We start from the raw sequence: 26,678 nt of genomic DNA, 5'->3' as shown, positions 1-26,678 counted from the left end.
CAGACCCCTCCCATTCCTCACCTGTGCCTGGCTGTTTGAAATAAGCCTCAGGCACTGTTCTGGACCGTGTCGGTGCCATTGAAGTCAGAATCGGTATCGTACAACGCCGTTATGGCTGCAGATCATCCGGAATGAGGATGGGGCTTGCACCACCTGTGGGTGCTAGCAGTGGGGGGAGTGTCAGCGTCGGGACTGGCACCGGAGGAGGCTGACTGTGTGGAACTGTTGCTGGTCCAAATCCAATCCTGGGGTCCCAACCGGCGCTGAGGCCAAAGCTGTCTGCGTCGAAGCCGATGGTGCCCCTGCTGACGCCGCGGGGTCCGAAGACCCACCCATGGGGGCAGCCCACTCAAATACAAGGCCCCTGGCTTTGTAAAGTCTTTAAATTGAGCGGGGTTGCTCCAGCTCCCAGATACGGGGAGAGACGCAAAGTCAGCCCTGGCATCGGCTCCGGGGAACCGTTCTTGGAACGTCAATGTTCTTGTGATGCCTCGTTGGCCGACTGGCATGAGGAAGTCAAACAACGCTTGGAATTCTTCTTTTTGTGTCTCTTTCCCGAGTGCCCGGAGGACTTTGAATGAGACGAGGAGGACCTGGGACTCCTTGAGCGGTCCGTGACCTCCTCGAGCAGGGCCATGACCTCCTAGGAGTCACGCCTACCGACATCGACTGTCGGGCCACCATGAGCTTCAGAGACTGTTCTCTCAAAGCTTTCGGGCCACGGCCTGGCAGTCGGAGCATGACTTCAAGTTGTGGTCTCTGTCGAAGCACCAGAGACATAACTGTTGGGGGTCCGTCACCGACATGGTTCGATGACAGGGGCCACACAGCTTGAACCCAGTCTTCATTGATGGCATCTCACACAGACAAAAATAATTCTTTGACAAAAGGGTTGAAAAAAGGCCTGCCAAAAAAGGCAAAGTGTAGCTCACACCAGGACCTGCGCTTAACCGCTGTGGAAGGAAAAGAACTGACGTACGTGTTCCGGAGTGGTGCCTTTAAAGGTGACCGTGACATCACAGACGCTCCAACGATGCGGACGACGCCACACAGGGCCGAACGATACACATGGATACAAACGACACCACCCGACGGCGCGTGCAGGGTAATGCTCAGCAAAACATTCCGGATTCGAAGTTGATGCCAGGGATTTTAAAGGTAGTGAATCTGCAGCTGGAAGTCTCTATCAGATGCTGTGTTTTGAACTGTGTTAAGTTTCAGTACATTGGATGCTAATGTCAGTAATTTTATTCCGTAGATGTTGGGGAACTCTTGTTAAAATTATTTCTTTTTAAGACCCAATGGCATTATCATGTCATGACACTTATGAAATAAATGAAACATGCCTTTTTTTGTATGTGTACAACTGGCCACATTCCTCCTGCAACATCTTCCAGATAGGGCCCTAGGCGTTGTCCACAGTATGTGAAGTAGACTCTGCCTTTAGATGGCTGCCCTGGAGGTGGGGGTGTACCTTCTGTTCTTTCCCAACCGATTCCAGCCACATCCCCTAAAATTAAAATAGGAACAATTATTTTTAATTATTATATTTTTCCTAGGCAATCCATTTTTAAAGCTTGTCGAGAATATATTTGGTATAGAAAGTTATGGACTGCAGATCACAAACACCATAAACGAGCACACAAACACCCTTTAAAAATGAACACACAGGTCATGGTTTATAAAATGGAAATCTTTCATACAAGATTATAATTATGTTCCCATCCAAAATTTTAGCTTGGACCATTTGTCAGATTTCCACTTAACACAGTAAAACAAATTTGGAAAAGAAAATGTATTTTTGTTTTAATAGCATGTTGTATTCTAAAACACATAAATAAACTAGTATAAAATGGTATTTAAGCAACTGTCTACCTATTACTGCATTAATAGACCCAGGCTTCAGTGACAGAGGTTAAGGATCTTTCGTTTTTCTTAATATAATTGCCTGTGTCAGTGACTAAAACTGAGCAGTCCTAGTTGGTAAGCCCATCATCCATCTAGCATAACTATGTAATGGAAAACATCACTGATGAAATGAACTTAATATAATTTACATTTTGATAATGGTCTATGAAATCTGTTCTTCAAATCAGAAGGGTATCAAAAGACTTTCTATAGCGTGCTGCTGTCATGCATATGCCACCTTCTTAGGCCTGTTAACAATTTTCTTTCACTTACAGTACCACTATTTTCTATCAGTGCTTCCCCGAAAAAGAGACACCTGTTGCAAAGCTAACAGTGTGAGCAAGTGGCCGTCAATGTGACCAACTTGTTATGGAGAAACATTAGAACCCTATTGTAGGAAGCTGGCTCTGTATATACTATATCAAAATGAGATATAGTGTGCACAGTGTCCAGGGGTTCCCCAAAGGCTTAACAGAGGCTAAAGTAGATAATACTAATGCTCTATTTTGTGGCAGTGTGGTCGAGCAGTTAGGCTTATCGGACGGTAGTGCAAAACATTTGTGTACACACACAGATAATAGAAGACGCACACACTCAATGACTTGACTCCACACAAATGTTTTTTTATATAGCAAAAATATATTTTCTTAATTTATTTTTAGAACCACAAGATTCAAGTTGCAGGTGAGTACCTCAATAGATTTGTATTTCACACATGCATCAACAGTACTTTGTTTTGAATCGATGTCATACAGTTTTTGAAATACTGCCAATAATCTGTTTTAAAACTTGACTCCAATTTTCAGAAACAGTTCCTGGGGGAAGAAAAGTTAGATCGTTTTGCAGGTAAGTACAACACTTACAGTTCCAGTCTCCAGGGGTTAGGAAGTCCACAGGTTGGGGTTCAAGTTAACCCCAAAAACCTACCACCAGCAACACTGGTACAGAAGTCAAGGTGTAGGCACAATTAACATGGGCTTCTATGGAGACTGGGGGCACTCAGTTTCAGATTTGCAGGCAGGTAATTACCCATGTCTTTGGAGGGCAGACCTGGGAGGTTTTAGAGTAGCCCTGCAGGGCCACAAGTAGGCACCAAACATACACCCTCAGCAGTGCTGGGGTGGCCGGGTGCAGGGCGCAAACGAGGAGTCGGGTCTCCAATGATTTTCCATGAGAGGACCCCTGGGGTCACTCAGGAGCTGCAGACGAGGTCCAGGGGGTCGTCTCGGGCAAACCAGAGGGTGGACAGGGAGGAGGGCCGCCTGCTGAACTTTGCTGCACCAGGGGTCGGTTTCTCCAAGACCTGGGGGCTTCGGTTGCAGTGGGTCTTTAAGCGTTGGGTATCTTCATCTGGAGATTTCGCGGTCAGGGGTGTCATCGGGATTCCCTCTGCAGGTGCCTTTGTGGAGGAGTGAGAGGCCACCTCAGGCTTTACTTCTGACCACAGAGTGCACAAAGGCTCTCACCCCATGTGTAGGAAGTTGACTATGTATACTATCTCAAAGTAAGAGATAGTGTGCACAGAGTCCAAGGGTTCCCCTTAGAGGTAAGATAGTGGCAAAATTAGATAATTCTAATGCTCTATTTTGTGGTAGTTTGGTCGAGCAGTAGGCTTATCAGAGGACAGTGTTAAGCATTTGTTGTACACATACAGGCAATAAATGAGGAACACATACTCAAGGACTAAGTTCCAGGCCAATAGTTTTTATATAGAAAAATATATTTCCTTAATTTATTTTTAGAACCACAAGTTCAAGATTTGAAGTCAATACATAAAATGCAAGGTACTCCACATAGGTAACTTAGGAACTTTGAATTACAGCAATAAGATATACAGTTTTTGTTAATGTGGCAATAAGCTATTTTAAAACTAGACAGTGCAAAAATCAACAGTTCCTGGGGGAGGTAAGTATTGGTTAGATTGTGAGGTAAGTAAGACACTTACAAGCCTCAGTTCCTGGGCATAGGTAGCCCACCGTTGGGGGTTCAAGGCAACCCAAAAGTTACCACACCAGCAGCTCAGGGCCGGTCAGGTGCAGAGGTCAAAGAGGTGACCAAAACACACAAGCGCCTATGGAGAACAGGGGTGCTCTGGTTCCAGTCTGCCAGCAGGTAAGTACCCACATCCTCGGGGGCAGACCAGGGGGTTTTGTAGAGCACTGGGGGGACACAAGTAGGCACACAAAACACCCTCAGCGGCACAGGGGCGGCTGAGTGCAGTGTGCAAAGCAGGCGTCGGGTTTAATATAGGATTCAATGGAGGGACCCAGGGGTCACTTTAGCGGTGCAGGCAAGGCACAGGGGGCTTCGGGGGCCAGCCACCAACTGGGCTAGGCAGAGGGTCGCCTGGGGGTCACTCCTGCTCTGAGGTTTGGTTCCTTCTGGTCCTGAGGGCTGCGGGTGCAGTACTTGGTCCAGGTGTCGGGTCCCTTGTTACAGGCAGTCGTGGTCAGGGGGAGCCTCTGGATTCTCTCTGCATGCGTCGCTGTGGGGATACAGGGGTGGGGTCGTCTCAGGTTACTCACGGGTCGCAGTCGTCTGGGAGTCCTCCCTGTGGTGTTGGTTCTCTGGGTCTCGAGCCTGGGGCGTCGGGTGCAGAGGGAGAAGTCTCACGCTTCAGGCGGGAAGAGTGAAGTCCTTTAAAAGATGCAAGAAGTTGCAATATTGTTGCTGTTTGTTGAGCAGAGCCGATGCTCACAGGAGTTTCTTGGTCCTTACGTTCAGGGAAGGCCTCTGAGGATTCAGAGGTCGCTGGTCCCTGTTTGATGCATCATTGTTTCAGTTTTTCGAGACAGGCCGGTAGGTCTGGGGCCAAAGCAGTTGTAGTTTTCTGTCGCGCCGCAGGGCTTTCAGGACAGCAGTCCTTCTTGTTTCAGGTTGCAGGAATCTGGTTTCCTGGGTTCTGGGTTGCCCCTAAATACTGAATTTAGGGGTGTGTTTAGGTCAGGAGGGCAGTAGCCAATGGCTACTGTCCTGGAGGGTGGCTACACCCTCTTTGTGCCTCGTCCCTGAGGAGAGGGGGGCACATCCCTAATCCTATTGGGAGAAGCCTCCAATCTCAAGAAGGGGGATTTCTAAAGGCAGGGGTCACCTCAGCTCAGGACACCTTACGGGCTGTCCTGACTGGTGGGTGACTCCTCCTTGTTTTTCTCATTATCCTCTCCTGCCTTGCCGCCAAAAGTGGGGGCAGTGGCCGGAGGTGCAGGCATCTCCAATAGCTGGGATGCCCTGGGGTTCTGTAACAAAAAGCATGAACCTTTGAGGCTCACCTCCAGGTGTTACAGTTCCTGCAGGGGGAGGTGAGAAGCACCTCCACCCAGTGCAGGCTTTGTTTCTGTCCTCAGAGAGCACAAAGGCTCTCACCCCATGGGGGCAGAAACTCGTCTCAGTGGCAGGCTGGCTGAGACCAGTCAGTCCTTCACTGAAGAATTGGGTAAAATACAGGGGGCATCTTCTAAGATGCCCTCTGTGTGCTTTTTGTAATACATTCAACACTGGCATCAGTGTGGGTTTATTATTCTGATAAGTTTGATATCAAACTTCCCAGTATTCAGTGTAGCTATAATGGAGCTGTAGAGTTCGTTTTGAAAAACTCCCAGACCATATACTTAATATGGCCACACTGTATTTACAATGTCTAATAATAGACTTAGACACTGAAGGGGCATATGGCTCATGCAGCTGTGCCCTCACCTGTTGTACAGTGCACACTGCCTTAGGACTGTAAGTCCTGCTAGAGGGGTGACTTACCTATGCCACAGGCAGTATTTTGTGGGCATGGCATCCTGAGGGGGATGCCATGTGACTTTGCCTTTTTCTCCCCACCAACACAAACAATCTGCAATGGCAGTGTGCATGTGTTAGGTGAGGGGTCCCTTAGGGTGGCACAACACATGCTGCAGCCCTTAGGGACCTTCCCTGGTTACAGGGCCCTTGGTACCACTGGTACCTTTTACAAGGGACTTATCTGTGTGCCAGGGGTGTGCCAATTGTGGAAACAATGGTACATTTTTAGTGAAAGAACACTGGTGCTGGGGCCTGGTTAGCAGGGACCCAGCACACTTCTCAGTCAAGTCAGCATCAAGATCAGGCAAAAAGTGGCGGGTAACTGCAACAGGGAGCCATCTTCCTACACCATGTGGTCAGAAACTTGTCTGAATGAGCCAAGCTGGTACACACCGGTCAGTCCTACACTAGCAGATTGGCTAACATACAGGAGGCATCTCTAGGATGCCCTCTGTGTGCATTTTTCAATATATCCCACACTGGCATCACTGTGGGTTTATTGTGCTGAGAAGTTTGATACCAAACTTCCCAGTATTCAGTGAAGCCATTATGGAGCTGTGGAGTTCGTAATGACAAACTCCCAGACCATATACTCAAAATGGCTACACTGCACTCACAATGCCTAAGAATGGACTTAGACACTTTAGGGTCATATTGCTCATGTAGCTATGCCCTCACCTGTGTTATAGTGCACCCTGCCTTAGGGCTGTAAGGCCTGCTAGAGGGGTGTCTTACTTATGCCACAGAAAGTGGTGTGTGGGCATGGCATCTTGAGAGGGATGTCATCTCAACTTTTACTTTTTCTCCCCACCAGCACACAGAGGTTGCATAGGCAGTGTGCATGTGCTTGGTGAGGGGTCCTCTAGGGTGGCATTATACATGCTGCAGCCCTTGGGGACGTTCCTTGGCCACAGGGACCTTGGTACCATGGGTACCTTTTACAAAGGACTTAACTGTGTGCCAATGGTGTGCCAATTGTGGAAACAAAGGTACAGATTTTGGGAAAGAACACTGGTACTGGGGCCTGGTTAGCAGGATCCCAGCACATTCTTCCGACCCTTCTTTGCACCAACGTACCCCACAAAGAGTTGGTCGTCCACCCGGAACTCTTTAGTGCGGTCAAGGTAGAACGATAACGCTCTTTTTGGGTCCAGTTGATGGAGACGCTCCTCTTCCTTAGAGGGATGCGGTGGTACAAAGAAGGTGGGCAGGGTGATATTCTGACCCAGATGGAAAGGGGTCACCACCTTGGGGAGAAAATAGCCACGAGTTCTTAGCACCACTTTGTCAGGATATATCATTAGATAAGGAAGTTTAGAAGATAAAGCCTGCAGCTCACTCACTCTCCTGGCAGATGTAATTGCCACCAAAACGGCTGTCTTAATAGTGAGCAGCCGGAGAGGACAGTTATGCAAGGGCTCGAAGGGAGCACACATAAGGAAGGTAAGAACCAAATTAAGATCCCACTGGGGCATAACGAAAGGCACAGGCGGGAACAAATGTACGAGCCCTTTCAAAAACCTCTGTACTATAGGTGATTTAAACAGAGATGGTTGATCAGGCAACTGAAGAAAAGCCAATAAGGCTTCAAGATAGCCCTTAAGTGTCCCCAAGGAGGAACCCTGCTGGGCGAGAGACAAAATAAACAAAAGGATGTTAGACAGAGAAGAAGAAAGAGGATCAATAGACCTCTCTGAACAATAAGAAACAAAACGTTTCCAACGGCAGGCGTAGATCGACTTAGTAGAGGGACGCCTGGCTGCCAGAATGACATCACAGACCTCAGGAGGGAGGTCATAAACCATCAACTGTCGCCGCTCAATCTGCACGCATGAAGGCGCAGAGTTGACAGGTTCGGGTGGAGAACCTTCCCCTGCTGCTGCGACAGAAGATCTCCCCGAAGAGGCAGCCTGATTGGAGGACCGATGCTCATTTTGAGAAGCTCTGGATACCAAACTCTCCGTGCTCAATCCGGAGCCACAAGGATTACTTGGGCCCGGTCGTTCTTGATTTTCTTGAGAACTCTGGGAAGAAGTGGTATAGGCGGAAAGGCGTACAGGAGGCCTGAACTCCACTCGCGACGAAAAGCGTCGCCTAGCGATAGCCCCCTTGGAAACTCCAACGCGCAAAACTGCTGACATTGCGCGTTCTCTGCGTAGGCAAACAGATCTAGCCAAGGCTCTCCCCACTGCTGAAAGAGTCCTTGTGCCACCTCCGGATGGAGACACCATTCGTGATCCTCTAAGCATTTTCGGCTGAGTTCGTCTGCTCTGGCGTTCAGAGAACCTGCCAGATGTTAAACCACCAGGGTCATACCCTGCTGTTCCAGCCATGTCCAGAGACGTAAAGCCTCTTGACAAAGGGTCCACGACCCCACACCGCCCTGCTTGTTGCAGTACCACATTGCGGTAGTGTTGTCCATGAACACCTGCACCACCTTCACTTTCACAACAGGAAGAAATGCTTTTAATGCTAGCCGGATCGCCCGAAGCTCCAACATGTTGATGTGGAGCCCGGATCCCGCCAGAGACCAGTGACCTCTGATCTCCACCTCCCCCAGATGGCCGCCCCATCCCAGAAGTGATGCATCTGTCACTACTGTTAGATCTGGTTGGGGAAGGGAGAGGGGTTTGCCCTTGACCCACTCGCAGTTCACTAGCCACCACTGCAGATCTTCCGCAGTCCTCTCCGAGATCTGAACTATGTCGGTAAGATGTCCCTGATGCTGTGCCCATTGGAACTTCAGGTCCCACTGCAGAGCCCTCATGCACCATCTGGCATGCTTGACCAACAGGATGCAGGAAGCCATGAGTCCCAGCAGCCTTAGAGTCTGTCTCACCGAGATCCAGGATAGAGGCCGAAACATCGGAATCATAACCCGCTGATTGGGAGGATAAGCCAGATACTGCACTGTCCAGAACAGCTCCGATGAAAGAGAGCTTCTGAGAGGGAGTCAGGTGTGACTTTGGCACATTTATAGTGAACCCCAGCGGATGCAGGAGGTCCGCCGTCATTATGAGGTGGGTGACGAGAGCCTGGGGCGTAGGAGCCTTCAACAGCCAATCGTCCAGGTAGGGGAAGACTGAAATCCCTGACCTGCGCAAATGAGCTGCCACCACTGCCATCACCTTTGTGAACACCCAAGGGGCACTGGTGAGACCGAAAGGAAGCACGGTAAACTGAAAGTGCTTGTGGCCCACCTTGAACTGCAGGTAACGCCTGTGGCTTGGCAGGATAGGAATATGGAAATACGCATCCTGCAAATCCAACGCTACTATCCAGTCTCCTTGGTCTAGGGCAGACAAAGCCTGAGAAAGAGTGAGCATCTTGAATTTTTTCTTCTTGAGGAAGAGATTGACGTCCCTTAAATCCAAAATAGGACGAAGGCCTTTTTTCTTTTTGGGAATCAGAAAGTAGTGGGAATAACAACCACTGTCTACTTCTGATATCGGGACTATTTCTATGGCTCCCTTGGCCAAAAGAGCCGTAACTTCCTCGTCGAGCAAAGCTAGATGGTCCTCCATCAGCCATTCCTTTGTCAGAGGGATAGAAGGAGGGAAAGACTAGAAGGGAAGGGAGTAACCCTTCCGTATGATCTGCAGGACCCACTTGTCCGTGGTGATGGAAAGCCAGTGAGGGAGATGAAAACGAATCCTCCCTCCAACTGGATGGACGTGATCCCGCAGAACCACACTAGAAGGGCTTGGGCGCAGTGGAGGGGGGCTGTGTGGCGATCGACCTCTGGCCAGACCCTCTGGGTCTGATGGTACCACGACCACGTCCTCTTCCGGGATGCTGTGAAGCCTGAGGACGGTGGCTAAACTGTGGCTGGCGTGGCACCACGCCCCTCCTGAAGCCTCGGAAGGGACGAAAGACAGACTGCTGTCGTGCCGGCGTTGAAAGGCCCAAGGATCTGGGTGTGGCTTGAGAATCCTTGAACCTCTCAAGCGTGGAGTCTGCCCTTTCGCCAAAAAGGCGAGAGCCATCAAAGGGCATGTCCATCAAGCGGGACTGGACATCCCTTGAAAAACCAGTAGAACGTAGCCAGACGTGGCGACGAAGGGCCACTGATGATTAAATCGCTCTGCCCAGCGAGTCGGTCGTGTCCAAGCCACACCGGATTGTAAACTTGGCTGCATCTCTCCCATCCTTTACATCCTGGGTGAGAGTGTCCCGTACGCCCTCCGGGACCTGGGGCAGCACTTGCGCCACCGTATCCCATAAAGTATGGGAATAACGGGCCAATAGGCAAGAGGTGTTTACAGACCTCAATGCCAGGCTGGAGGAAGAAAACATCTTCTTCCCAAGCTGATCCAGCCTCTTGGATTCCCTATCCGGGGGAGCAGAAGGGAAGGCACCACGTGAAGTAGAGGCTTGGACAACCAAGCTCTCAGGAGTGGGGTGTTGTGTCAGGAAACTAGGGTCGCTGGGAGCAGGTCTATGGCGGCGGCCGACCGCCCTATTCACAGGAGCCCCTGTGCTGGGTTTGGACCACGTACCCAGAAGGACGTCTTTAAGAGCCTCATTGAAGGGCAACAACGGTTCTGATGTTGACACCCCCGGCTGAAGGACTTCTGTCAGGATATTTGTCCTGACTGGCACCGTAGGAAAATCTAGGTCCAAGACCTCAGCTGCCCTACGCACCACCATAGCGAAAGAAGCCCCCTCCTCCGTAGCCACATTAGGAGGAGAGAGCATACCAGTATCTGGAGATGTGTCCAGTCCACTGGCCTCCCCTAGATCCACATACCAGTCCTGCTGCAATCCTGATTCTAAAGGGTCCTCAGACCCCTCCCATTCCTCTACTAGGTCTGGCTGTTGCAAATAATGCTCAGACAATGATCTGGGCCGAATCGGCTTCGTCGGAGTCGACGTCGTACGACGTCGCTCCGGATCATCCGGAATAAGGATGGGGCTGCTACCGGTGGGCGCCGGTGGCGGAATCGTCGATGTCGGACCCGGCGGCGAAGGAGGTCGACTGTGAGAGACCGGCGCCGGTCCAGATCAGTTATTGGATCATGAGGTCCCCAATGGCGCCGAAGCCACCGGCGTCAAATCCAAAGGGGCCCCTGCTGACCCCGCAGGCCCGAAGACCCGCCCGAGGGTACAGCCCGCTCAAAGACGAGACGCATGGCCTCGTAGAATTCTTTAATTTGAGCGGGGGTCGATCCGGTGCCCCGGAAATGGGGGGAAGACGCGGAGTCGACCCTGGCGACGGCTCCGCAGAACCGTGCTCGGAACGTCGACGTTCCCTAGACAACTCGTCGGTCGACGGGCGTGGCGAAGATGAAGTCCGCTTGGACTTCTTCTTCTTCTTGTGCCTCTTACCTTCTGATGACCTTGAATGCGAGGAAGAGTACTTGGGGCTCCGGGAGCGGTGCCGCGACCTCCTCCTACTGCGAGACCGTGACCTCTGCGGAGTCGCGCCGACCGAAGACGAATGTCGGGCCGCAAGAAGCTTAAGGGATCTCTCCCTCAAGGCCTTCGGCGCTATGGCCTGACAATTGGAGCACGAGGTGGAATCGTGGTCCTTGTCCAAGCACCAAAGACAAACTTGGTGCGGATCCGTCACCGACATGGTGCGATGACACGCACCACACGGCTTGAATCCTGTCTTTCTCAAAGACATGACTCCAAACAGTCAAAAAAGCATTGACAAACCGGCAAAGCAGTGTAGCTCTTTCCAAAACTCCGCTTAACCGGCGCGGAAGGAAAAGAACTGATGTACGCGCGCCGAGACGGCGTCTATATAGACAACCGTGACGTCATAGACGACTCCAACGACGCTGACGACGCACGCGGAGCTGGTCGACGCACGCGGATCCGAACGACGCCGTCTGACGGCGCGCGCGCAGGGTACTGCTCACAAAAAACTCTGGATTCGAAGCTGACGCCAGGGAATTCTAAGGTAAGGAAGCTGCAGCTAGAAGTCTCTATCAGATACAAAGCCGTCTCTGGGTGGAGGTGCTTCACACCTCCCCCTCGGAACCTCAAAGGCTCTGGCCTTATGCTACAGTGCCCAAGGGCACTCCAGTTACTGGAAATGCCCGCCCCCCCCCCGGAAAAAGACACCACTGTGGGCAGCCAATTCGGCAGGAAACTTGAGAAAAACAAGGAGTGACCACCCCTAAGGTGTCCAGAGCTGAAGTGACCCCCTCTCTGCAGAATCCTCCATCTTGGTTTGGAGGATAGGGAACATTAGGGATAGGAATGTGCCCCCTTCCCCAAAGGGAGTGGGGACACAAGGAGGGTGTAGCCACCCTCAGGGACACTAGCCAATGCCCCTTGACCCTAACACGCTCCTAAATCTAGCATTTAAGGGCCTCCCTGAACCCAGCTCACCAGATTCCTGGCAACCAACAAATAGAAGGACTGCTAAGCTGAAAACCCCAGCAGAGAAAAACGAAGATAACAACTGCTTTGGCCCCAGCCCTACCGGCCTGTAAAAATACCAGCGACGCATCCAGCGGGCCCAGCGACCTCTGCCAACTCCTGAGGACTGCCCTGCACCCAAAAGAACTCCTGAGGACAGCAGCTCTGTGTAAAAGAAACCTACAGCTAAGGACTCCCACCTCACTCCAGATGCGTTAGTCCTGACCCCTGTGCACCCACCGCCCAAGGCCCGTGTCCAGGTGGTCCACCCAGCAAGAAAGGGTCCCCAGGCGATTGGGAGCAAGGGCCCACCCTTGGTTGACCCCTCCAAACCTCCACAACGACGCTTGAAGAGGGAATCCTGAGGACCCCCGTGACCGCGAGTTCCAGATGAAGTCATCCGACGCCTAAAGGGCACCCTGCACCCGCAGCACCCAGGCCTTGGAGAACCTGCAGCATTGACCAGCAGGCGGCCCTCCTCCCTGTCCAACTGATGGTTTGCCCAAGAAGCAACCCCCCACCCCCGGCCTCATCTGCAGTTTCAGAGTGACCCCCAGGGTCCCCTCAAAGTTGCATTGAAAACCTGATGCCCTATTTGCACCCGGCTGCCCTAGTGCCGCTGAGGGTGCGTGTTTGGTGCCTACTCGGGCCCCTCCAGTGTTCTCTTCAATCCCCCTGGTCTGCCCTCCAAGTCGCAGATACTTACCTGCTGGCTGACCGGATTCCGAGTACCCCCTGTCTCCATAGGAGCCCACGTTAATTTGGTTCCTCTTTGACCTCTGCACCCGAACTGCCCCGTTTTGCTGGTGGAGGGTGTTTGGGGTTAACTTGAACCCCCAACGACGGACTACCTAAACCTCAGAGATGGAACTGTAAGTTGAATACTTACCTGTAAAACTGTACTATCTTTTCCTCCCCCAGGAACTGTTGAAAATTGCAGTGTCCACTTTTAAGATAGCTTTTTGCCATTTTAAAGAAAACTGTATAGATGGTCACTTCTATTCAAGGTCCTGATTATTATATATATATATATATATATATATATATATATATATATATATATATATATATATATATATATATATGCAAAGTACCTTTCATTTTATGTACTTACCTGCTAACTGAATCTTGTGGTTCTAGAAATAAATTAACAAAATTCTTCTATATAAAATCTAATTGGTTTGGAATTAATTCATTGATTGTGTGTTTCTTCTATTGCTTTTGTGTGTACAACAAATGCTTAACACTACCCTCTGATAAGCCTAACTGCTCGACCACACTACCACAAACATAGCATTAGTATTATCTATTTCAGCCTCTGTCAAACCTCTGGGGAATCCCTGGACTCTGTCCACACTATACCTCATTTGATATAGTATATACAGAGCCAGCTTCCTACAAGTACCAACCCTGCTCACCAATGCCTGTTCCTTTCTTTGTGCAGGTTTCTCTTGTACAATTAAGGGTTTGGGCACATCTCAGAAAGGAGATGGAGCTGATAAAAGAATCATAAAGAGTACAAATCTCTGTGGCTGACATCCGGGTCTGAACCCAAGTTACTTCCAAGGCCTGTCTTGTAAGACTTTCAGCATTAGAGAGACTCATGTTGGTACAGACTGCATTTCAAGGAGAAGAGGGAGCAGATGAGTGGACACTTCAAAATGAAGTAGAACACCACCATAAAACTTCAAAGTATCAGACCCTAAATCACATTTTGAGTCTGGAAATGGACTATAAGAAGGGAAGTGTAAGTCCCCAAAGCTTGCCATCTCCTAAGCAAGCTCTACAAGCCTTCTGCCTGCAGCCAGGCTTGAGGGCATGGTCTTCTCGTTTTCTGGCTGGGTGAGGGGGGGGGGGGGATCACCCAGGGAATCCCAGACCACCTGCCCTGCAGTACCAGCGCTTGACTGCTTGCCAAGACCAGTGTGCACTGGGAGAAAGGGGAGAGCACTGGAGGGAGTGAGGTCAAGTGTGGAGCCTTGTTTAGTGGACTTGCTGTGTAAGGTCAGAGGAATGGCTGCTGCCCTGATCCAGCCACTGCCCATTGTCAGGATAAAGTTGGCAATCCTAGTATGCCAGGAAAGGGCTGCCGTGAATTGAGCCAAGTGATGCGCTGCGCCGATCCGGCTGGAGCCCAGAAGTGCCGAATTGGCGACTGCAGGTGTCAGGAGGGGGCACCATGGAAAAATCTGCCATGAGCTGAAGGCTGTAGCCTTGTGCGGTAGTGGAAAGTGACCCCGTATGCAAGGAGAGGCTGCTGTGGAAAAGAGTGTCAAGCAGTAAAGGGCGTGGCATTGAGCGGTAGCAGACTGCGGCTCCATCTTCGAGGAGGGGCTACAGTGAAGGATTCTAACATGCTGATTGGTCATGAGCGTGTGTGCTGTGAGATGCAGTGACCCTGAATGCCCGAATGTGTCATCAGGAGCATCAAATACTGGGACCCGACATGCCATCGCCAGCCGGAGAAATGAGAACGCTGAGGGAGCACCTGCGCACCATGACCCAGGTGAGGCACCCAAGACAGGATTGCTGCAGCCACCCACAATGGGAAAGGAACCAGCAACTTACCCTGTAGAAGGAGCACAGCTGTGAGTGAGAGACACTGCACCCAGTGAGGAAATCTGGACTATAATGTGCCACCCTCCCCAACAGGAGTGGGCACAGAAAGGGGGTAGCCACTCTTAGGGGCAGTAGCCATTGGCTACTGCCCTCTGATCCCTGTAACGCCCCTAAATCTAGTACTTAGGGGCACCCCTGAACCTTAACTCACAAGATTCCTGGCGACCTAAAGAAGAAGCAGCAAGAAGAATGAAGAAGGACTGCTAAGTCGACCCAAGCAGTGAGCACTACAGACAACTGACTAGGCCCCAGCCCTACCGGCCTGTCCACAGCTTCAAAGACTCCTGCTCCAAGAAGGCCACGCACCCGGCAGGACCAGCAACCTCTACAAACTCCCAGAGGACTGTCTTCCCAGCAGAGGACCAAGGACTCCAGAGGGCAGCAGCCCTGTCCAGAAGAAACGTCCAAAAAGGACTCCAGAACCGCCCCGGAACCACAAGCCCTGCCAACTCTGCATCCGATGCCCACGGCCCGAGTCCAGGTGGCCCACCGGTCCAGAGAAGGTCCCCGGGGGATTACAACCTCTAGTTCACCCTGGGTTGTCTCCTCCCAGCCAACAAAACCACGTCTGCAGCCTGAATGCGGAGGACCCCCCTGACCGCGACCAGATTTGACTAAGATTACCGACACCCAAGGAGACCCCTGCAGACCCCTGTCCTTGGGGAATCTGACTGATGGTCCATCAACGGCCAACGGGCAACTCTCCTGTTTGTCCAGCCTTTGGTTTCCTGGAATCAACCCCCTGGACTCAGCCTCCAGCATCTTTTGTGACCCCCAGGGTCCCCCTATAGAAAAGCACTGGGTGGCCAGCTCTGTGTTGGCGCCCTGCACCTGGCCGCCCCGTGCCGCTGAGAGTGTGTGTTTGGTGCTGCCCAGTGGCAACCCTGGTGTGGACCTAAACCCCCAGGCCTGTGTCCTGGAACCACGGGTACTTACCTGCAATCTGCTTTCTACAAAGCATCCTCAGGCCTCATAGGATTCCATTGAAATCCCAACACCAAATTTGACCTCTGCACCCAGCCGGCCCCGTGTTGCTGGTGGTGCCTTTTTGGGGTCATCCTAAACTTTGATCTGCGGACACCCTAACCCCTGAAGACTGGAATCGCAAGTTGTGACTCACCTGCTAACTGTGCTAACACTCCCCTGCAGGACTCTATTGACTCTTATGAAAAATTGCACTGTATCAACTTTTAAAATATAGTGTTACTTACTTGTAAACTGCTCTATCTACAAAAAACAAACAACGTACATTTGATACATATGCTTGATATCTATTGACAACTGTACTTACCTTCAACAAGGTTCTTCTGGTTCTAGTAATTAAGTAACAAAATATATTTTTGCTATAAAAAAATAATTGGCCTGGAGTTAGTCATTGAGTGTGTGCCTCATTTCTTGACCGTGTGTTTACAACAAATGCTGTGCACTACACTCTGATAAGCCAACTGCTCGACCACAGTACCACAAAAGAGAGCATTAGTATTTTCTATGTTAACCTCTGAAACATCTGGGGAACCCCTTCACACTATATCTCATTTTGGTATAGTATATACAGAACCAGCTTCCTACAGGTAAGACTACATTCAGGCCTTTCCGCCCCGGTGGAACTTGCTGCCAGTATCGCTGCAACACTGGAACACATTTTACTTAGAGTAAAAGTGGACTCTTGAGACTTGAACTGCTATTAGGGCATTCCCTGGATGTTACCAAAAATCTATGGGGAATAACCACTATCATTAATGAAAGAGGGAGTGGGACAGGAAATCTCCACAGAGAAAATAGAGCCTGGACTTCAAGGGGGATTGTGTAATTGTTTGTGAATGTTGTATATTTCCTTTGTGTGGAAAACAGGAGATAAAAAAAAAACACTTCTCTTTTTTTCATACAAGAGATTATTTGACTGGACAATGATTTATTGCTGCTGCTGTGGTAAGCCCGTGTATACCATCCTATATCTCTCCCCCCGAGGTAGTCTTGGACTGCTTGGACCACGATTACCCTAAGAGTCAAGTGCAGAAGTAGTACTTGACCCAGTTACCTAGAGTCCATAGTAAGTTGGGCCCCAGAACATCAGGAGTAAAAGTCCTCAACCCCCCAAGGTTGGGCCCAGTAATCCCTGCTTGTCCTGTGGCCATCTGGAAATGGTCCAGAAAGGGTCATCCCTGCAACAGGTTATCGTCGTGGTCCAAGTCTTCGGTTAAGTCGAAGGGAAAGGACAAGAAGGCCAAACGTGACTCCTTCCAGTCTCATCACTCTATGAGAAGTTGCAAGGACATCAAGGAGCCACTCGATCTTGATACTGGATACCCCCAAGGAGCCAATTCCGTAGCTGATCTTGATGCACCCCAACATTTCTGGGGCCATCAGCGATGATGCAACAGATTCCGCTTTCCAGAGAAGCCATGCAGCAAATCTTCAGCACCCTTATCACTCCTAATGGTGTGCCTTTGGGGCCCAAGGACCCTCCAGTCTGGTTACTGCCACAGGATCTGTCCTCTACACAGACTGTGCCTCCTGAACCAGTTTTGAGTACAGCTCCAACTCCAGAGCTGACTTTAAACTTTCAGCCAAAATCCATACCAGCTCCTGCCATGCTGATGCTAGGACCAATGCCGCATATTGTCTGGTCTGACTCCGAACCAAGCTTATCTCGTCCTCGACCAAGGTCACATCACAGAACAGTCCCTGTTCATTCCAACAAAACATTACCTTTACCAAGGAGCCGAGGTCCAGTGCTCCAAAGTCAACCAGTTTTTAGTGATAAGGGGGAAGACTTACCCTCACGATATGATAAGAATTTCTACTTGGACCTACAAGAGGCCAGTGGGTTGGACACCTCCCCTGATACTGGGTTGAGTTCTCAACCTGACCAGTGCTCAGGAGACACAGCCTGATTTGCTGTGGTCATCATATGTGCAGATGAAATCCCATACTTGCAACTATTTATTTTTTAGTTAAAAACCAATGTCATCAAAGACGTTTTGTAACCTGGACAGGCCTAGTCTGGGCCCTTGTTGCTATTCAACAAAGCACGACTGACACCCGTACGGCCACCTGGACTAAATCTTGCTCTGAGAATAGGCAGACAGGCCAATGCCACAGACCTGCTCCAGGAGATCCTGCTTTCCTGACACAGCACCCTATGCCCAAGAGCTTAGCAGTTCAGGCATCTACCAGCAGAGTTAATCCCAACTGATTTCCTATTACCCTCCACACTCTCTCTCCCAAAAGACAGAGTCTACAAGAATTGAGGCAATCAGGAAACAATTTTTCTCCGCAGCCAGACGAGCCCTTCGGTCAGTCACCACCAGCTGTGTAGGCATTCCAGCACATTATGGGACATGGTCACGGATATCTTTCTAGCGCCAAAAAATAATGGAATTCTTCATCCCATTTTAAATCTTCAGACTCTCAAATTCTTCCTGTATAAAGACACATTCAAAATGCTCATGCTGGCACAGGTTCTATCTGGGATTACATTGGACCTGCAGCTTGCCTATTTCTATGCTACCATACTGCAGGCCCACAGACACTACTTCTACAAATTCAAGATGCTCACACTACTTGCAGTTGAAGGTGGGCCAAAAGCATTTTCAGTTTGCAATGCTCCACTCCAGCAGTGTCTCTTGGGTGTTCACAAAAGTAATGGTGGTAGTTGCAGCAAATCTTTGGAGGTCTTACCCTACCACAATGACCATCTGTTGAAGTCAGGAAGGCCAGTGAGCCAGTCGTGGACCACCTCCAGATGACAGTGAACCTTCTTATCTTACTGGGGTTCACTATCAACGTGCCTAAGTCACACTTAACTCCTTCAAAGGGGCTCCTGTACATCTTAGACATTCTGGATACTGTGCATCTTCCCTCCAGATCAATGGGATTAGGACATTAGAGCTACAATCCTGATGTTATAGCCTCTGTGCTGGGTGCCTATTGGCTTCCTGAATCCTGTTCGATAACCATGTGAGATCAGAAGTGTAACGCAGGTTGCTGGGGATGGGTGGGGGCCCAACCATTTGGATAGTGGGGGGCAGGGAGGGCAACCATTCAGAGGGCACCCATTCAGCCCAAGGTCAATGGATTTGTGGGAGATATGGGAGACCAAGGGGCCTTGAGGAGACCAAGGGGGGACACAATCTGCACGGGCCCAATCATTTTGCGTTACACCACTGTGCCAGATGCATATGTAGGGTAAGGAGAGGGATCTGAAGTTTCAGTGGACACAGCAACAGGGAAATCTGTCACATTTCGTCCAGATTCCATAGGACTGCAAAGGATCTGCTCAATCACAACTTTACCAGCAATGGTACTCATTCAAACCCTCTGCCTACTCTAACTGATGGCGGTGACAGATGCATCACTACTGGGCTGGTGGGAGGCTATCTGGGGTAGGTTAACCTCAGAGCACTCTGGTACCCAACAGGGACCCAACTCCACATCAACCTGTTGGAGTTTCAGGTCAGTCGCCTGGTACTGAAAGCCTTCCTACCGTCCATCTAAGGGAGGATCGTTCAGGTTCTCACAGATGCGACCACCATGTGGTAGTAAGCAAACGGTTGAGGGAGGGAAGGGGGAGTTGGGGTGTGAATCCTGGGCCCTGGGCCCTGTGCTAGCAGTTTCTGCACCTCTGTAACTGGAGCAATCATCAGGGCATTTCTCTGGTCATTCACCACCTGGAGGGTTCTTTAAACACCAGGGCAGATGGACTCAGTTGGTGAGGCCTATCAAATCACGAACTGCAGTTACACCTGGAAGGCTGGTGCAGAGGGTATCTGCGAGCAATGGGGGGACCCTAGCTCGATCTTTTTGCTACCGCCAAGAACACACAATTTCAGCACTTCTGAGCATGGACGTTTCTAAGAAGGCTCTCTCTTCAAGAAGAATTTGTGCCTAGAATAGAGCCTGGATTCCTGCATGCATTCCCACCTCTTCCACCCTAGTCCTGAAAAAGATCACGAATTACCAGGCCCAAGTAATTTTATTCGACCCACATCAGGCCAGGAGTTGCACTACCCTGTGCTTTTAGGCATGAGCTTCTGTCCTTTGATCAGACTACTACTTCAGGAGGATCTTCTTTGGCGGCAGCAGCAGGACAAGGCCTTGCACCCATGCCTGCGCAATCTACACTTCCATGCATGGAGAATGAGTGGCAGCAGGTGCCTGCATTCGATTTTCCTGCAACAATGTGGTTGTCATCCTTGCTGTTAGGCAACTCTTTACACATCCAATTTACGCCGGGTGCTAAGACAAGTTTGTGGCCCGGTGTGGCACTCGTAATACGGACCCGTTACAGGCTAAAGCTTTGTCATGGGCCCAGCAAGGACCTGCAGTGGGCACTGTCAGCCCTCTCTGTCTTTTTGCTCTTGTTGGACAACCCATGCTTGTTTAAATTACCTGCTGTGACAAGATGTTGTAAAGATTTCATATGTTCCCCCATAAATCTTTTTTAATGACACAGTGGAATCTTAATTTGGTCCTCATTCTTGTCATGTGCACACCTTTCGAGTCGATGCACAGCTCCCCATTATATTTCTGACTCTGAAGAAGGTCTTTCACTTTGCAATAACTTCAGTTTATCATGTGAGTGAACTTGAGGCTCTTTCAGCCCAGTGCTACAACACTTTTTTCCGGTCAAGCTGGTGTTGAGGACTAGAGCGGCCTTTGTGTCAAAGGTTGTGACTTCTTTTCATGCATAACAGTCCATCACTTGCCTGACGTTCTGGGCTCCACCTCAGGTCTCGAAAGTGAAAAGACTTAGGGGGTCATTCTAACCCTGGCGGTCGACGACCGCCAGGGCTAAAATGACGGGAGCACCGCCAACAGGCTGGCGGTGCTCCAATGGGCATTCTGACCGCGGCGGTACAGCCGCGGTCAGACACGGGAAACCGGCGGTGTCCCGCCGGTTTCCCGCTGCCCTAGGGAATCCTCCACGCCGGCGCTGCTTGCAGCGCCGCCATGGGGATTCCGACCCCCTTACCGCCATCCTGTTCCAACAGGATGGCGGTAACGGGTGTCGTGGGGCCCCTGGGGGCCCCTGCAGTGCCCATGCCAATGGCATGGGCACTGCAGGGGCCCCCTAACAGGGCCCCATAATGATTTTCAGTGTCTGCATAGCAGACACTGAAAATCGCGACGGGTGCAACTGCACCCGTCGCACCCTTTCCACTCCGCCGGCTCCATTCGGAGCCGGCATCCTCGTGAGAAGGGGTTTCCCGCTGGGCGGGCGGGCGGGCGGCCTTCTGGCGGTCGCCCGCCAGCCCAGCGGGAAACTCAGAATGATCAGGGCCCTAATCATTTATACCCCCCAAAAAAGTTCCCCTTTTACATTGATTGCACCAATCAGCTCTTTGGGGATTCTTTGGAGCAAAGAAAGCAAGGCGGAGCATTGAAGAACCTTATCAAAGTAGATGGACCTCTGCTTTAAGATCTGCTACACATTGGCTAATAAGCAGCCTCCAAAAGGTCTATAGGCCTTTCCATCAGAGCCAAGGTTGCTATAACTGCACTGGCACATGGACAGCCCTTTCTGCATATTTGTCAGACCGCAATGTGGGCATCAGTGCACCTGCTCAAGAAGCACTACTGCCTCAACAGCTGTTTTTAGCAGAAGGGACTTTTTGATCTGAGGTGAGGAATCTGCAGTTAGAAGCATCCATCAAAAGAACACATTACTTACCTTCAATATTGCTGTTTCTGTGGAATGGGCTTTTTCTTAATCAAAAATAGTCCCACATTAAAGATCTCCACACTGGAACATCTGTGGCACCTCCAAGGCGTGGACAGTGACATCAGGACACATAGGGGTGCTTATATGCATGTTCGACTGTCACTTCAAAAACAGAATGACCCTCACGCTGAGTTGCTCAACACTACCTACCCAGGAAGAGCGTTACTGAAGGCAAGTCATTTTTTTCTTCTCTTCTTTAGTACTGAATCTTTCATAGATTCACATGCTTAATAAGTTCTATAAGGCAATATATATTGTAGTATACCAGTAGTGTGGGGGTAAAAACAAATGTGTCTCACCTAAAGAGATGACAAGGAACTAACTGTCCTACTGTCTTTCTGCACTGCTGGTACTCCAGGTAAATCACAGTTTATGCTGAGGCTCTCACAGGGGCTTAAAGGAATCTTCCTGCTTTTGCATGACAGAAGTAAAGTAGCATTTTTCTGGCATAGTTACACCCACTTTTTGCCTGGTGTCAGTGTGTTTAATCTGTAGTACACTGGGATCCTGCAAACAAGGATGCAAGGTGCCCATGCTCTCTCTCCTAAATTTAGTTGTAAGCTAACGTTTACACCCCACAACTGGCATACTGGTGCACTTCCTCACTTCTTGAGTCCCGCAAGACCTGGCTCTTCATATAAGCGCCTTGGGGACCACACACCTGCCCAAGAGCCTGGATACCCTCTTGGGTGATTAGTGTGCTATAGAAATCAACATGATTTGACATAACATAACAGAAGCTGCAACCACTGCCAAACACCTGAGGGGTGCTGGTAAGGCCAAAGGGGAGCATGGCAAACTGAAAATGCTAATGGGCCTACCATGAATTATAGGTAACATCTGTGGACAGGCAGAACAGGAATGAGGAAGTATGTGTTCTGCAAGTCCAATGCTACCATCAAGTCGCCTTGGTCCAAGACAGACAGGACTTCAGCAAGCATGAGCATTTTGAATTTCTCGTTTTTCAGCAATAAATTGAGAGTGCGCACGTCTACGATAGGGCGAATGCCTCCATCCTTCCTGGGCACCAGAAAGAAGTGGGAATAAGAACCACAACCTACCTCTGATTCCCACATCCTCTCTACGGCTTCCTTCCCCAAGAGAACCTCCACTTCCTGACTGAGTAAAGAGATGTGATCCTCTATTAGCCTGTCTCAAACGGGTGGAGTGGTAGACACAAAGGGGAGAAGGTAGCCCCTTTGGACAATCTGCAGAACCGTGAGCCACCTCTGAGCCGCTGACGGTGTGTGTTTGGTGCCTATTTCTGGCCCCTCCAGTGCTCCTTCAATTCCCCCTGGTCTGCACTCCGAGCCACGGGTACTTACCTGCAGGCAGGCCTAATTTTGAGTACCCCATGTCCCCATAGGAGGCCGCGTTAAAATTGCTCAACTTTGATCTCTGCACCGGGCCGGCCTTGTGTTGCTGGTGGTGGGTGTTTGGGGTTAACTTAAAACCCAACTGTTGGACTTCCTAAAACCCAGAGACTGAAACTGTAAGTGTTGTACTTACCTGTAAACCGATCTAACTTTTCGTCCCCCTAGGAACTGGTTCAGGAAATTGCATTGTGTCCATTTTTAAATCTGATTATTGCCAATATTTCAAAAACTGTATTACTTACCTGTTTCAAACAAAGTACTGTTGATATGTGTGAAATAAAAATTATTGAGGTACTTACCTGCAGCTTGAATCTTCTGGTTCTAAAGATAAATTATAAAAAAATATTTTTGATATATAAAACTCAGTGGTCTGGAGTTAAGTCATTGAGCGCGTGCGTCTTCTATTCTCTGTGTGTGTACAACAAATGCTTTGCACTACCCTCTGATAAGCATAACTGCTCGATCACACTACCACAAAAGAGAGCATTAGTATTATCTACTTTAACCTCTGTTAAGCCTCTGGGGAACCCATGGACTCTGTGCGCACTATATCTCATTTTGATAAAGTATATACAGAGCCAGCTTCCTACAGTTTTTGCCTGTTGTCAGTTTCCTTAGACTGTTTTCACTGGGATCCTGCTAACCATGACCCTAGTTATTGTGCTCTCTCCTCCAAACTTGGTTGCCTTGGGACCCTTTACACCCTACAATTGGCATACTGGTGTACCCCTGTAAGTCCCTTGCATATGGTACTTAGTTACCCAGGGCATTGGTACACCTGGGGTCCCCCATGGGCTGCACCATGTATTATGCCACCCATGGAAGCCCATGCAAACTGTGTCTGCAGGCCTGCCACTTGCAGCATGCATGAAAAGGTGCATGCACCCTTTTACTGCTGGTCACTGAACCAGGTCACTGTAAGTCACCCCTATGGTAGGTCCTTCCACCCTGAGGGCAGGGTGCAGGTCCCAAAAACATAATTTTCAACTCCCGGTGGGCACTTCCATTTTACTGATGCCCATTGGTTTGAGAAATGCACCTGCCACATTTCATAGGTTGGTAAATACAGTTCTGGCAGGCCTGGAAGACTTTAGTGCAGCTTGTCTTGATATTGCTGCTGTTAGTTCAATCTGACAGGATCACTGGTCCACCTCAGAAGTGTACTTGAGGCCTTGAAAAAAGGCAGGCCTCACTATCAAGGCAAGTAAATGTCAGATCGGGCAGAGCAAAGTTGTTTACTTGGGCCACCTGGTAGGTGGAGGCCAAATTCAACCTTTACAGAGCAAAATCCAAACCACTGTGATTTGGGGTGCTCCCACCACTCAGACTCAGGTCAGAGCTTTTCTGGGCCTGACTGGGTATTACAGGAGATTTGTAAAGGGCCCATAGTCCATTGTGACCCCTCCGAATGATCTCACCTCTAAGAAAAGCCTAAAAAGGTCAACTGGACAGTTAGCTGTCAAGAGGCCTTTGATACCCTGAAGAAGGCTGTGTGCTCAGCTTCAACTCTTAAAGGCCCTGACTACTCCAACAATTAATTATTTAGACAGATGCTTCAGAAATAAGAATAGGAGCAGTACTATCCCAGCTAATGAAGAGGGCCAGGATCAACCAATAGCTTTTATCAGCAGAAGGTTTCACACCCAGAGAGAAATGTTGGTCAGCTATACAGAAGGACGCCTTTGCTGTGGTCTGGGCCCTGAAGAAGTTGAGGCCATACCTGTGTGGCACTTACTTTATTGTTCAGACAGACCACAAGCCCCTCTTATGGGTCAAACTGATGAAGGGTGAAAATCCAAAGTTTTTGAGGTGGTCCATTTCCCTATAGGGGATGGACTGTTCAGTGGAACATAGACCTGGAAGTAACCATGCCAAGACATATGGGCTGTCCAGATATTTTTACTTAGAAAACGAAGACTCGTCTGGGTAAGGCTAGTCTTATCCTCTTTCGTTTCAGAGGGGGTTATGTAGGAAAGTAGCATCTTTCTGGCATAGCTACCCCAACTTTTTGGATGGTGTCAGTATATTTAGACTGTAGTACACTGGGATCCGGATAACCAGGACCCCTCCCCTAAATTTAGATGTATGGTAACTTTTACACTCCACATCTGACGTACTGGTGCGCACCCATGTAAGTCCCTAGTATATGGTACTCCGGTACCCAGGACATTGGTACAACAGGGATTCACCATGGGCTGCAGCATATATAGTGGGGTACCATGCAAACTGACTACAGGCCAGCCATTTCAGCCTGTGCGAAAAGGTGCATGCACCTTTCACTCCAGATATAAGGTTTGCCTTATATCATGGTCACTGCACTTTAACCCTTTAAGTCACCCCTAACGTAGGCCCTTCAGCTCAAGGGCAGGGTGCATGGTTCTCAGTGTGAGGGCACCCCTTCATGAACAGAGGTGCCTCTGCATACCCCATACTCCATTTCCTGGCTTTGTAAGTGCAGGGAAGCCACCTTAAGGTATGTAGTAGACACTGGTCAACACAACTTGTCCAACTACATAATGGCTCCACCGAACATAGGCATGGTATCAAACATGTTGGAATCATGCAACTGCACCAATTCCAGTGCTGGTTGCACGATAACCTGTACTCTGGGGGTTCCCTAGGGGATATCCATAGTCTGCCTGTACAGCCTTGCAAGGTCTGCATGCTAGTCTGTGCTGCTGCCGACCCTGAACACTGTTCTGCCCTCCTGCTGCTGAACTTCACCTGGGCAGGGGAAGGCAGAACAAAGGAATTCCTGTATGACTGAGGTGTGACCACCTCGTCTTTGGAAATAGGTGGCTCTGGGCTGGGGTGCCTTTGAGGGCTACCAGACTGCTTTGAAAGGCACATTTGGTGCCCTCCTTGCATAGACCTGCTTGCACCAGTGCAGGAACCCCCAGTCCCCACTCTGGTGCAAAACCACACAAAGGGTAGGGGAGTGACTGCCTGCTGTCCAGCTCCTCCCCTAGGCAGGTGCACAGAGCTCTGCCAGGTGGCCACTTGATTTTGTCATCTTGGAAATAAAATGAGCAGAGGCCCCTGGGAGCATCACACTGGTTAGCCCAGCTGGGTGACATCCCTGACTCCCTCTCATAGGTGGGTCACTGCAATAAGTGTCCAACCCTCTTCCTGGGTTACTTAAGGGCTCCCCTAAGGGCAGGACCCTAGAATTGTCTGCAAGACTTTGGGAACCATCTGCAAGTCACGTCTGCAACCTGGACACCGGAAACGCTGCTGTTTTTCACTGGAACTAGAAGCAAGACTGTAACCAGTAGGAGGGCTCCTACTGCAACTTTGTTTCCAAGTTCTGCAAAGACTTCTGCTACCCCGTGGCTGTGCATCCTCCAGAGTCACCAGGACTCTGTCTGCACTTAGGAAAGCAAGAAGGAATCTCCCTTGGAGTGAAGGAGTCACTCTTCTGCATCTGCAGGCATCTCAACAACAGGCTTGTGGATTCTGCTGTCCCAGACTCTTCGAGGCTCTGCAACACAGGTGGTTGTCCTGTGGCTCTTCAGAGGCCTGACCTACCTTCCTTGCAACTGGGAAGTCTGTGGTCCCTCACGGGAACTGCTTGGCTGGATCCCCTGTGCACAGTGTCTGTTTGTCATTGCCAAGGCCTGTTGGCTCTTCTGTTCAAAGACCTCCTAGCTCCAAGAAGCCCAGGCCTCCAGCACTCTCCAGCTCCAAGAACAACGTCCTCTCTGCAACTCCTGCAACGTGGGCATCCCACTTGATGTGCTGTTGAGGCCTCCCTGTGCCTGCTGCCAGAGGGTCCTGCTAGGGACTCCACCCATTCCTTCTGGCTCTCCTGCATGCTGAGGGGTGGCTCTGTCCTACCTGCCAAGGTTGGGTTACCTGGACCCTGCTGGTCCCCACAAATCCTGCAAACTCTG

At 50.1% G+C, this 26,678-nt stretch overlaps 1 protein-coding gene across 5 annotated transcripts in view; it reads right to left on the bottom strand.

The window, feature by feature from the left end:
- The window catches only part of HECTD4 (HECT domain E3 ubiquitin protein ligase 4), a 1,724,100-nt gene that overhangs the window by 622,987 nt on the left and 1,074,435 nt on the right, over positions 1-26,678 (bottom strand). For all 5 annotated transcript variants that reach the window (XR_011199486.1, XM_069214810.1, XM_069214812.1 and 2 more), the window contains exon 49: positions 1,347-1,510. Coding sequence is in view for 4 of the 5 variants with exons in the window: in XM_069214810.1 (XP_069070911.1) it covers positions 1,347-1,510 (164 nt within the window). In the remaining variant the exon portion in view is untranslated. The remainder of the gene's footprint in view (positions 1-1,346; positions 1,511-26,678) is intronic.

Source organism: Pleurodeles waltl, chromosome 11 (genome assembly GCF_031143425.1).
Source record: "Pleurodeles waltl isolate 20211129_DDA chromosome 11, aPleWal1.hap1.20221129, whole genome shotgun sequence".
Taxonomy (NCBI): Eukaryota; Metazoa; Chordata; class Amphibia; order Caudata; family Salamandridae; genus Pleurodeles; species Pleurodeles waltl.
The sequence above is the reverse complement of the archived record's forward strand: the minus strand, read 5'-3'. Positions and strand labels throughout refer to the sequence as shown.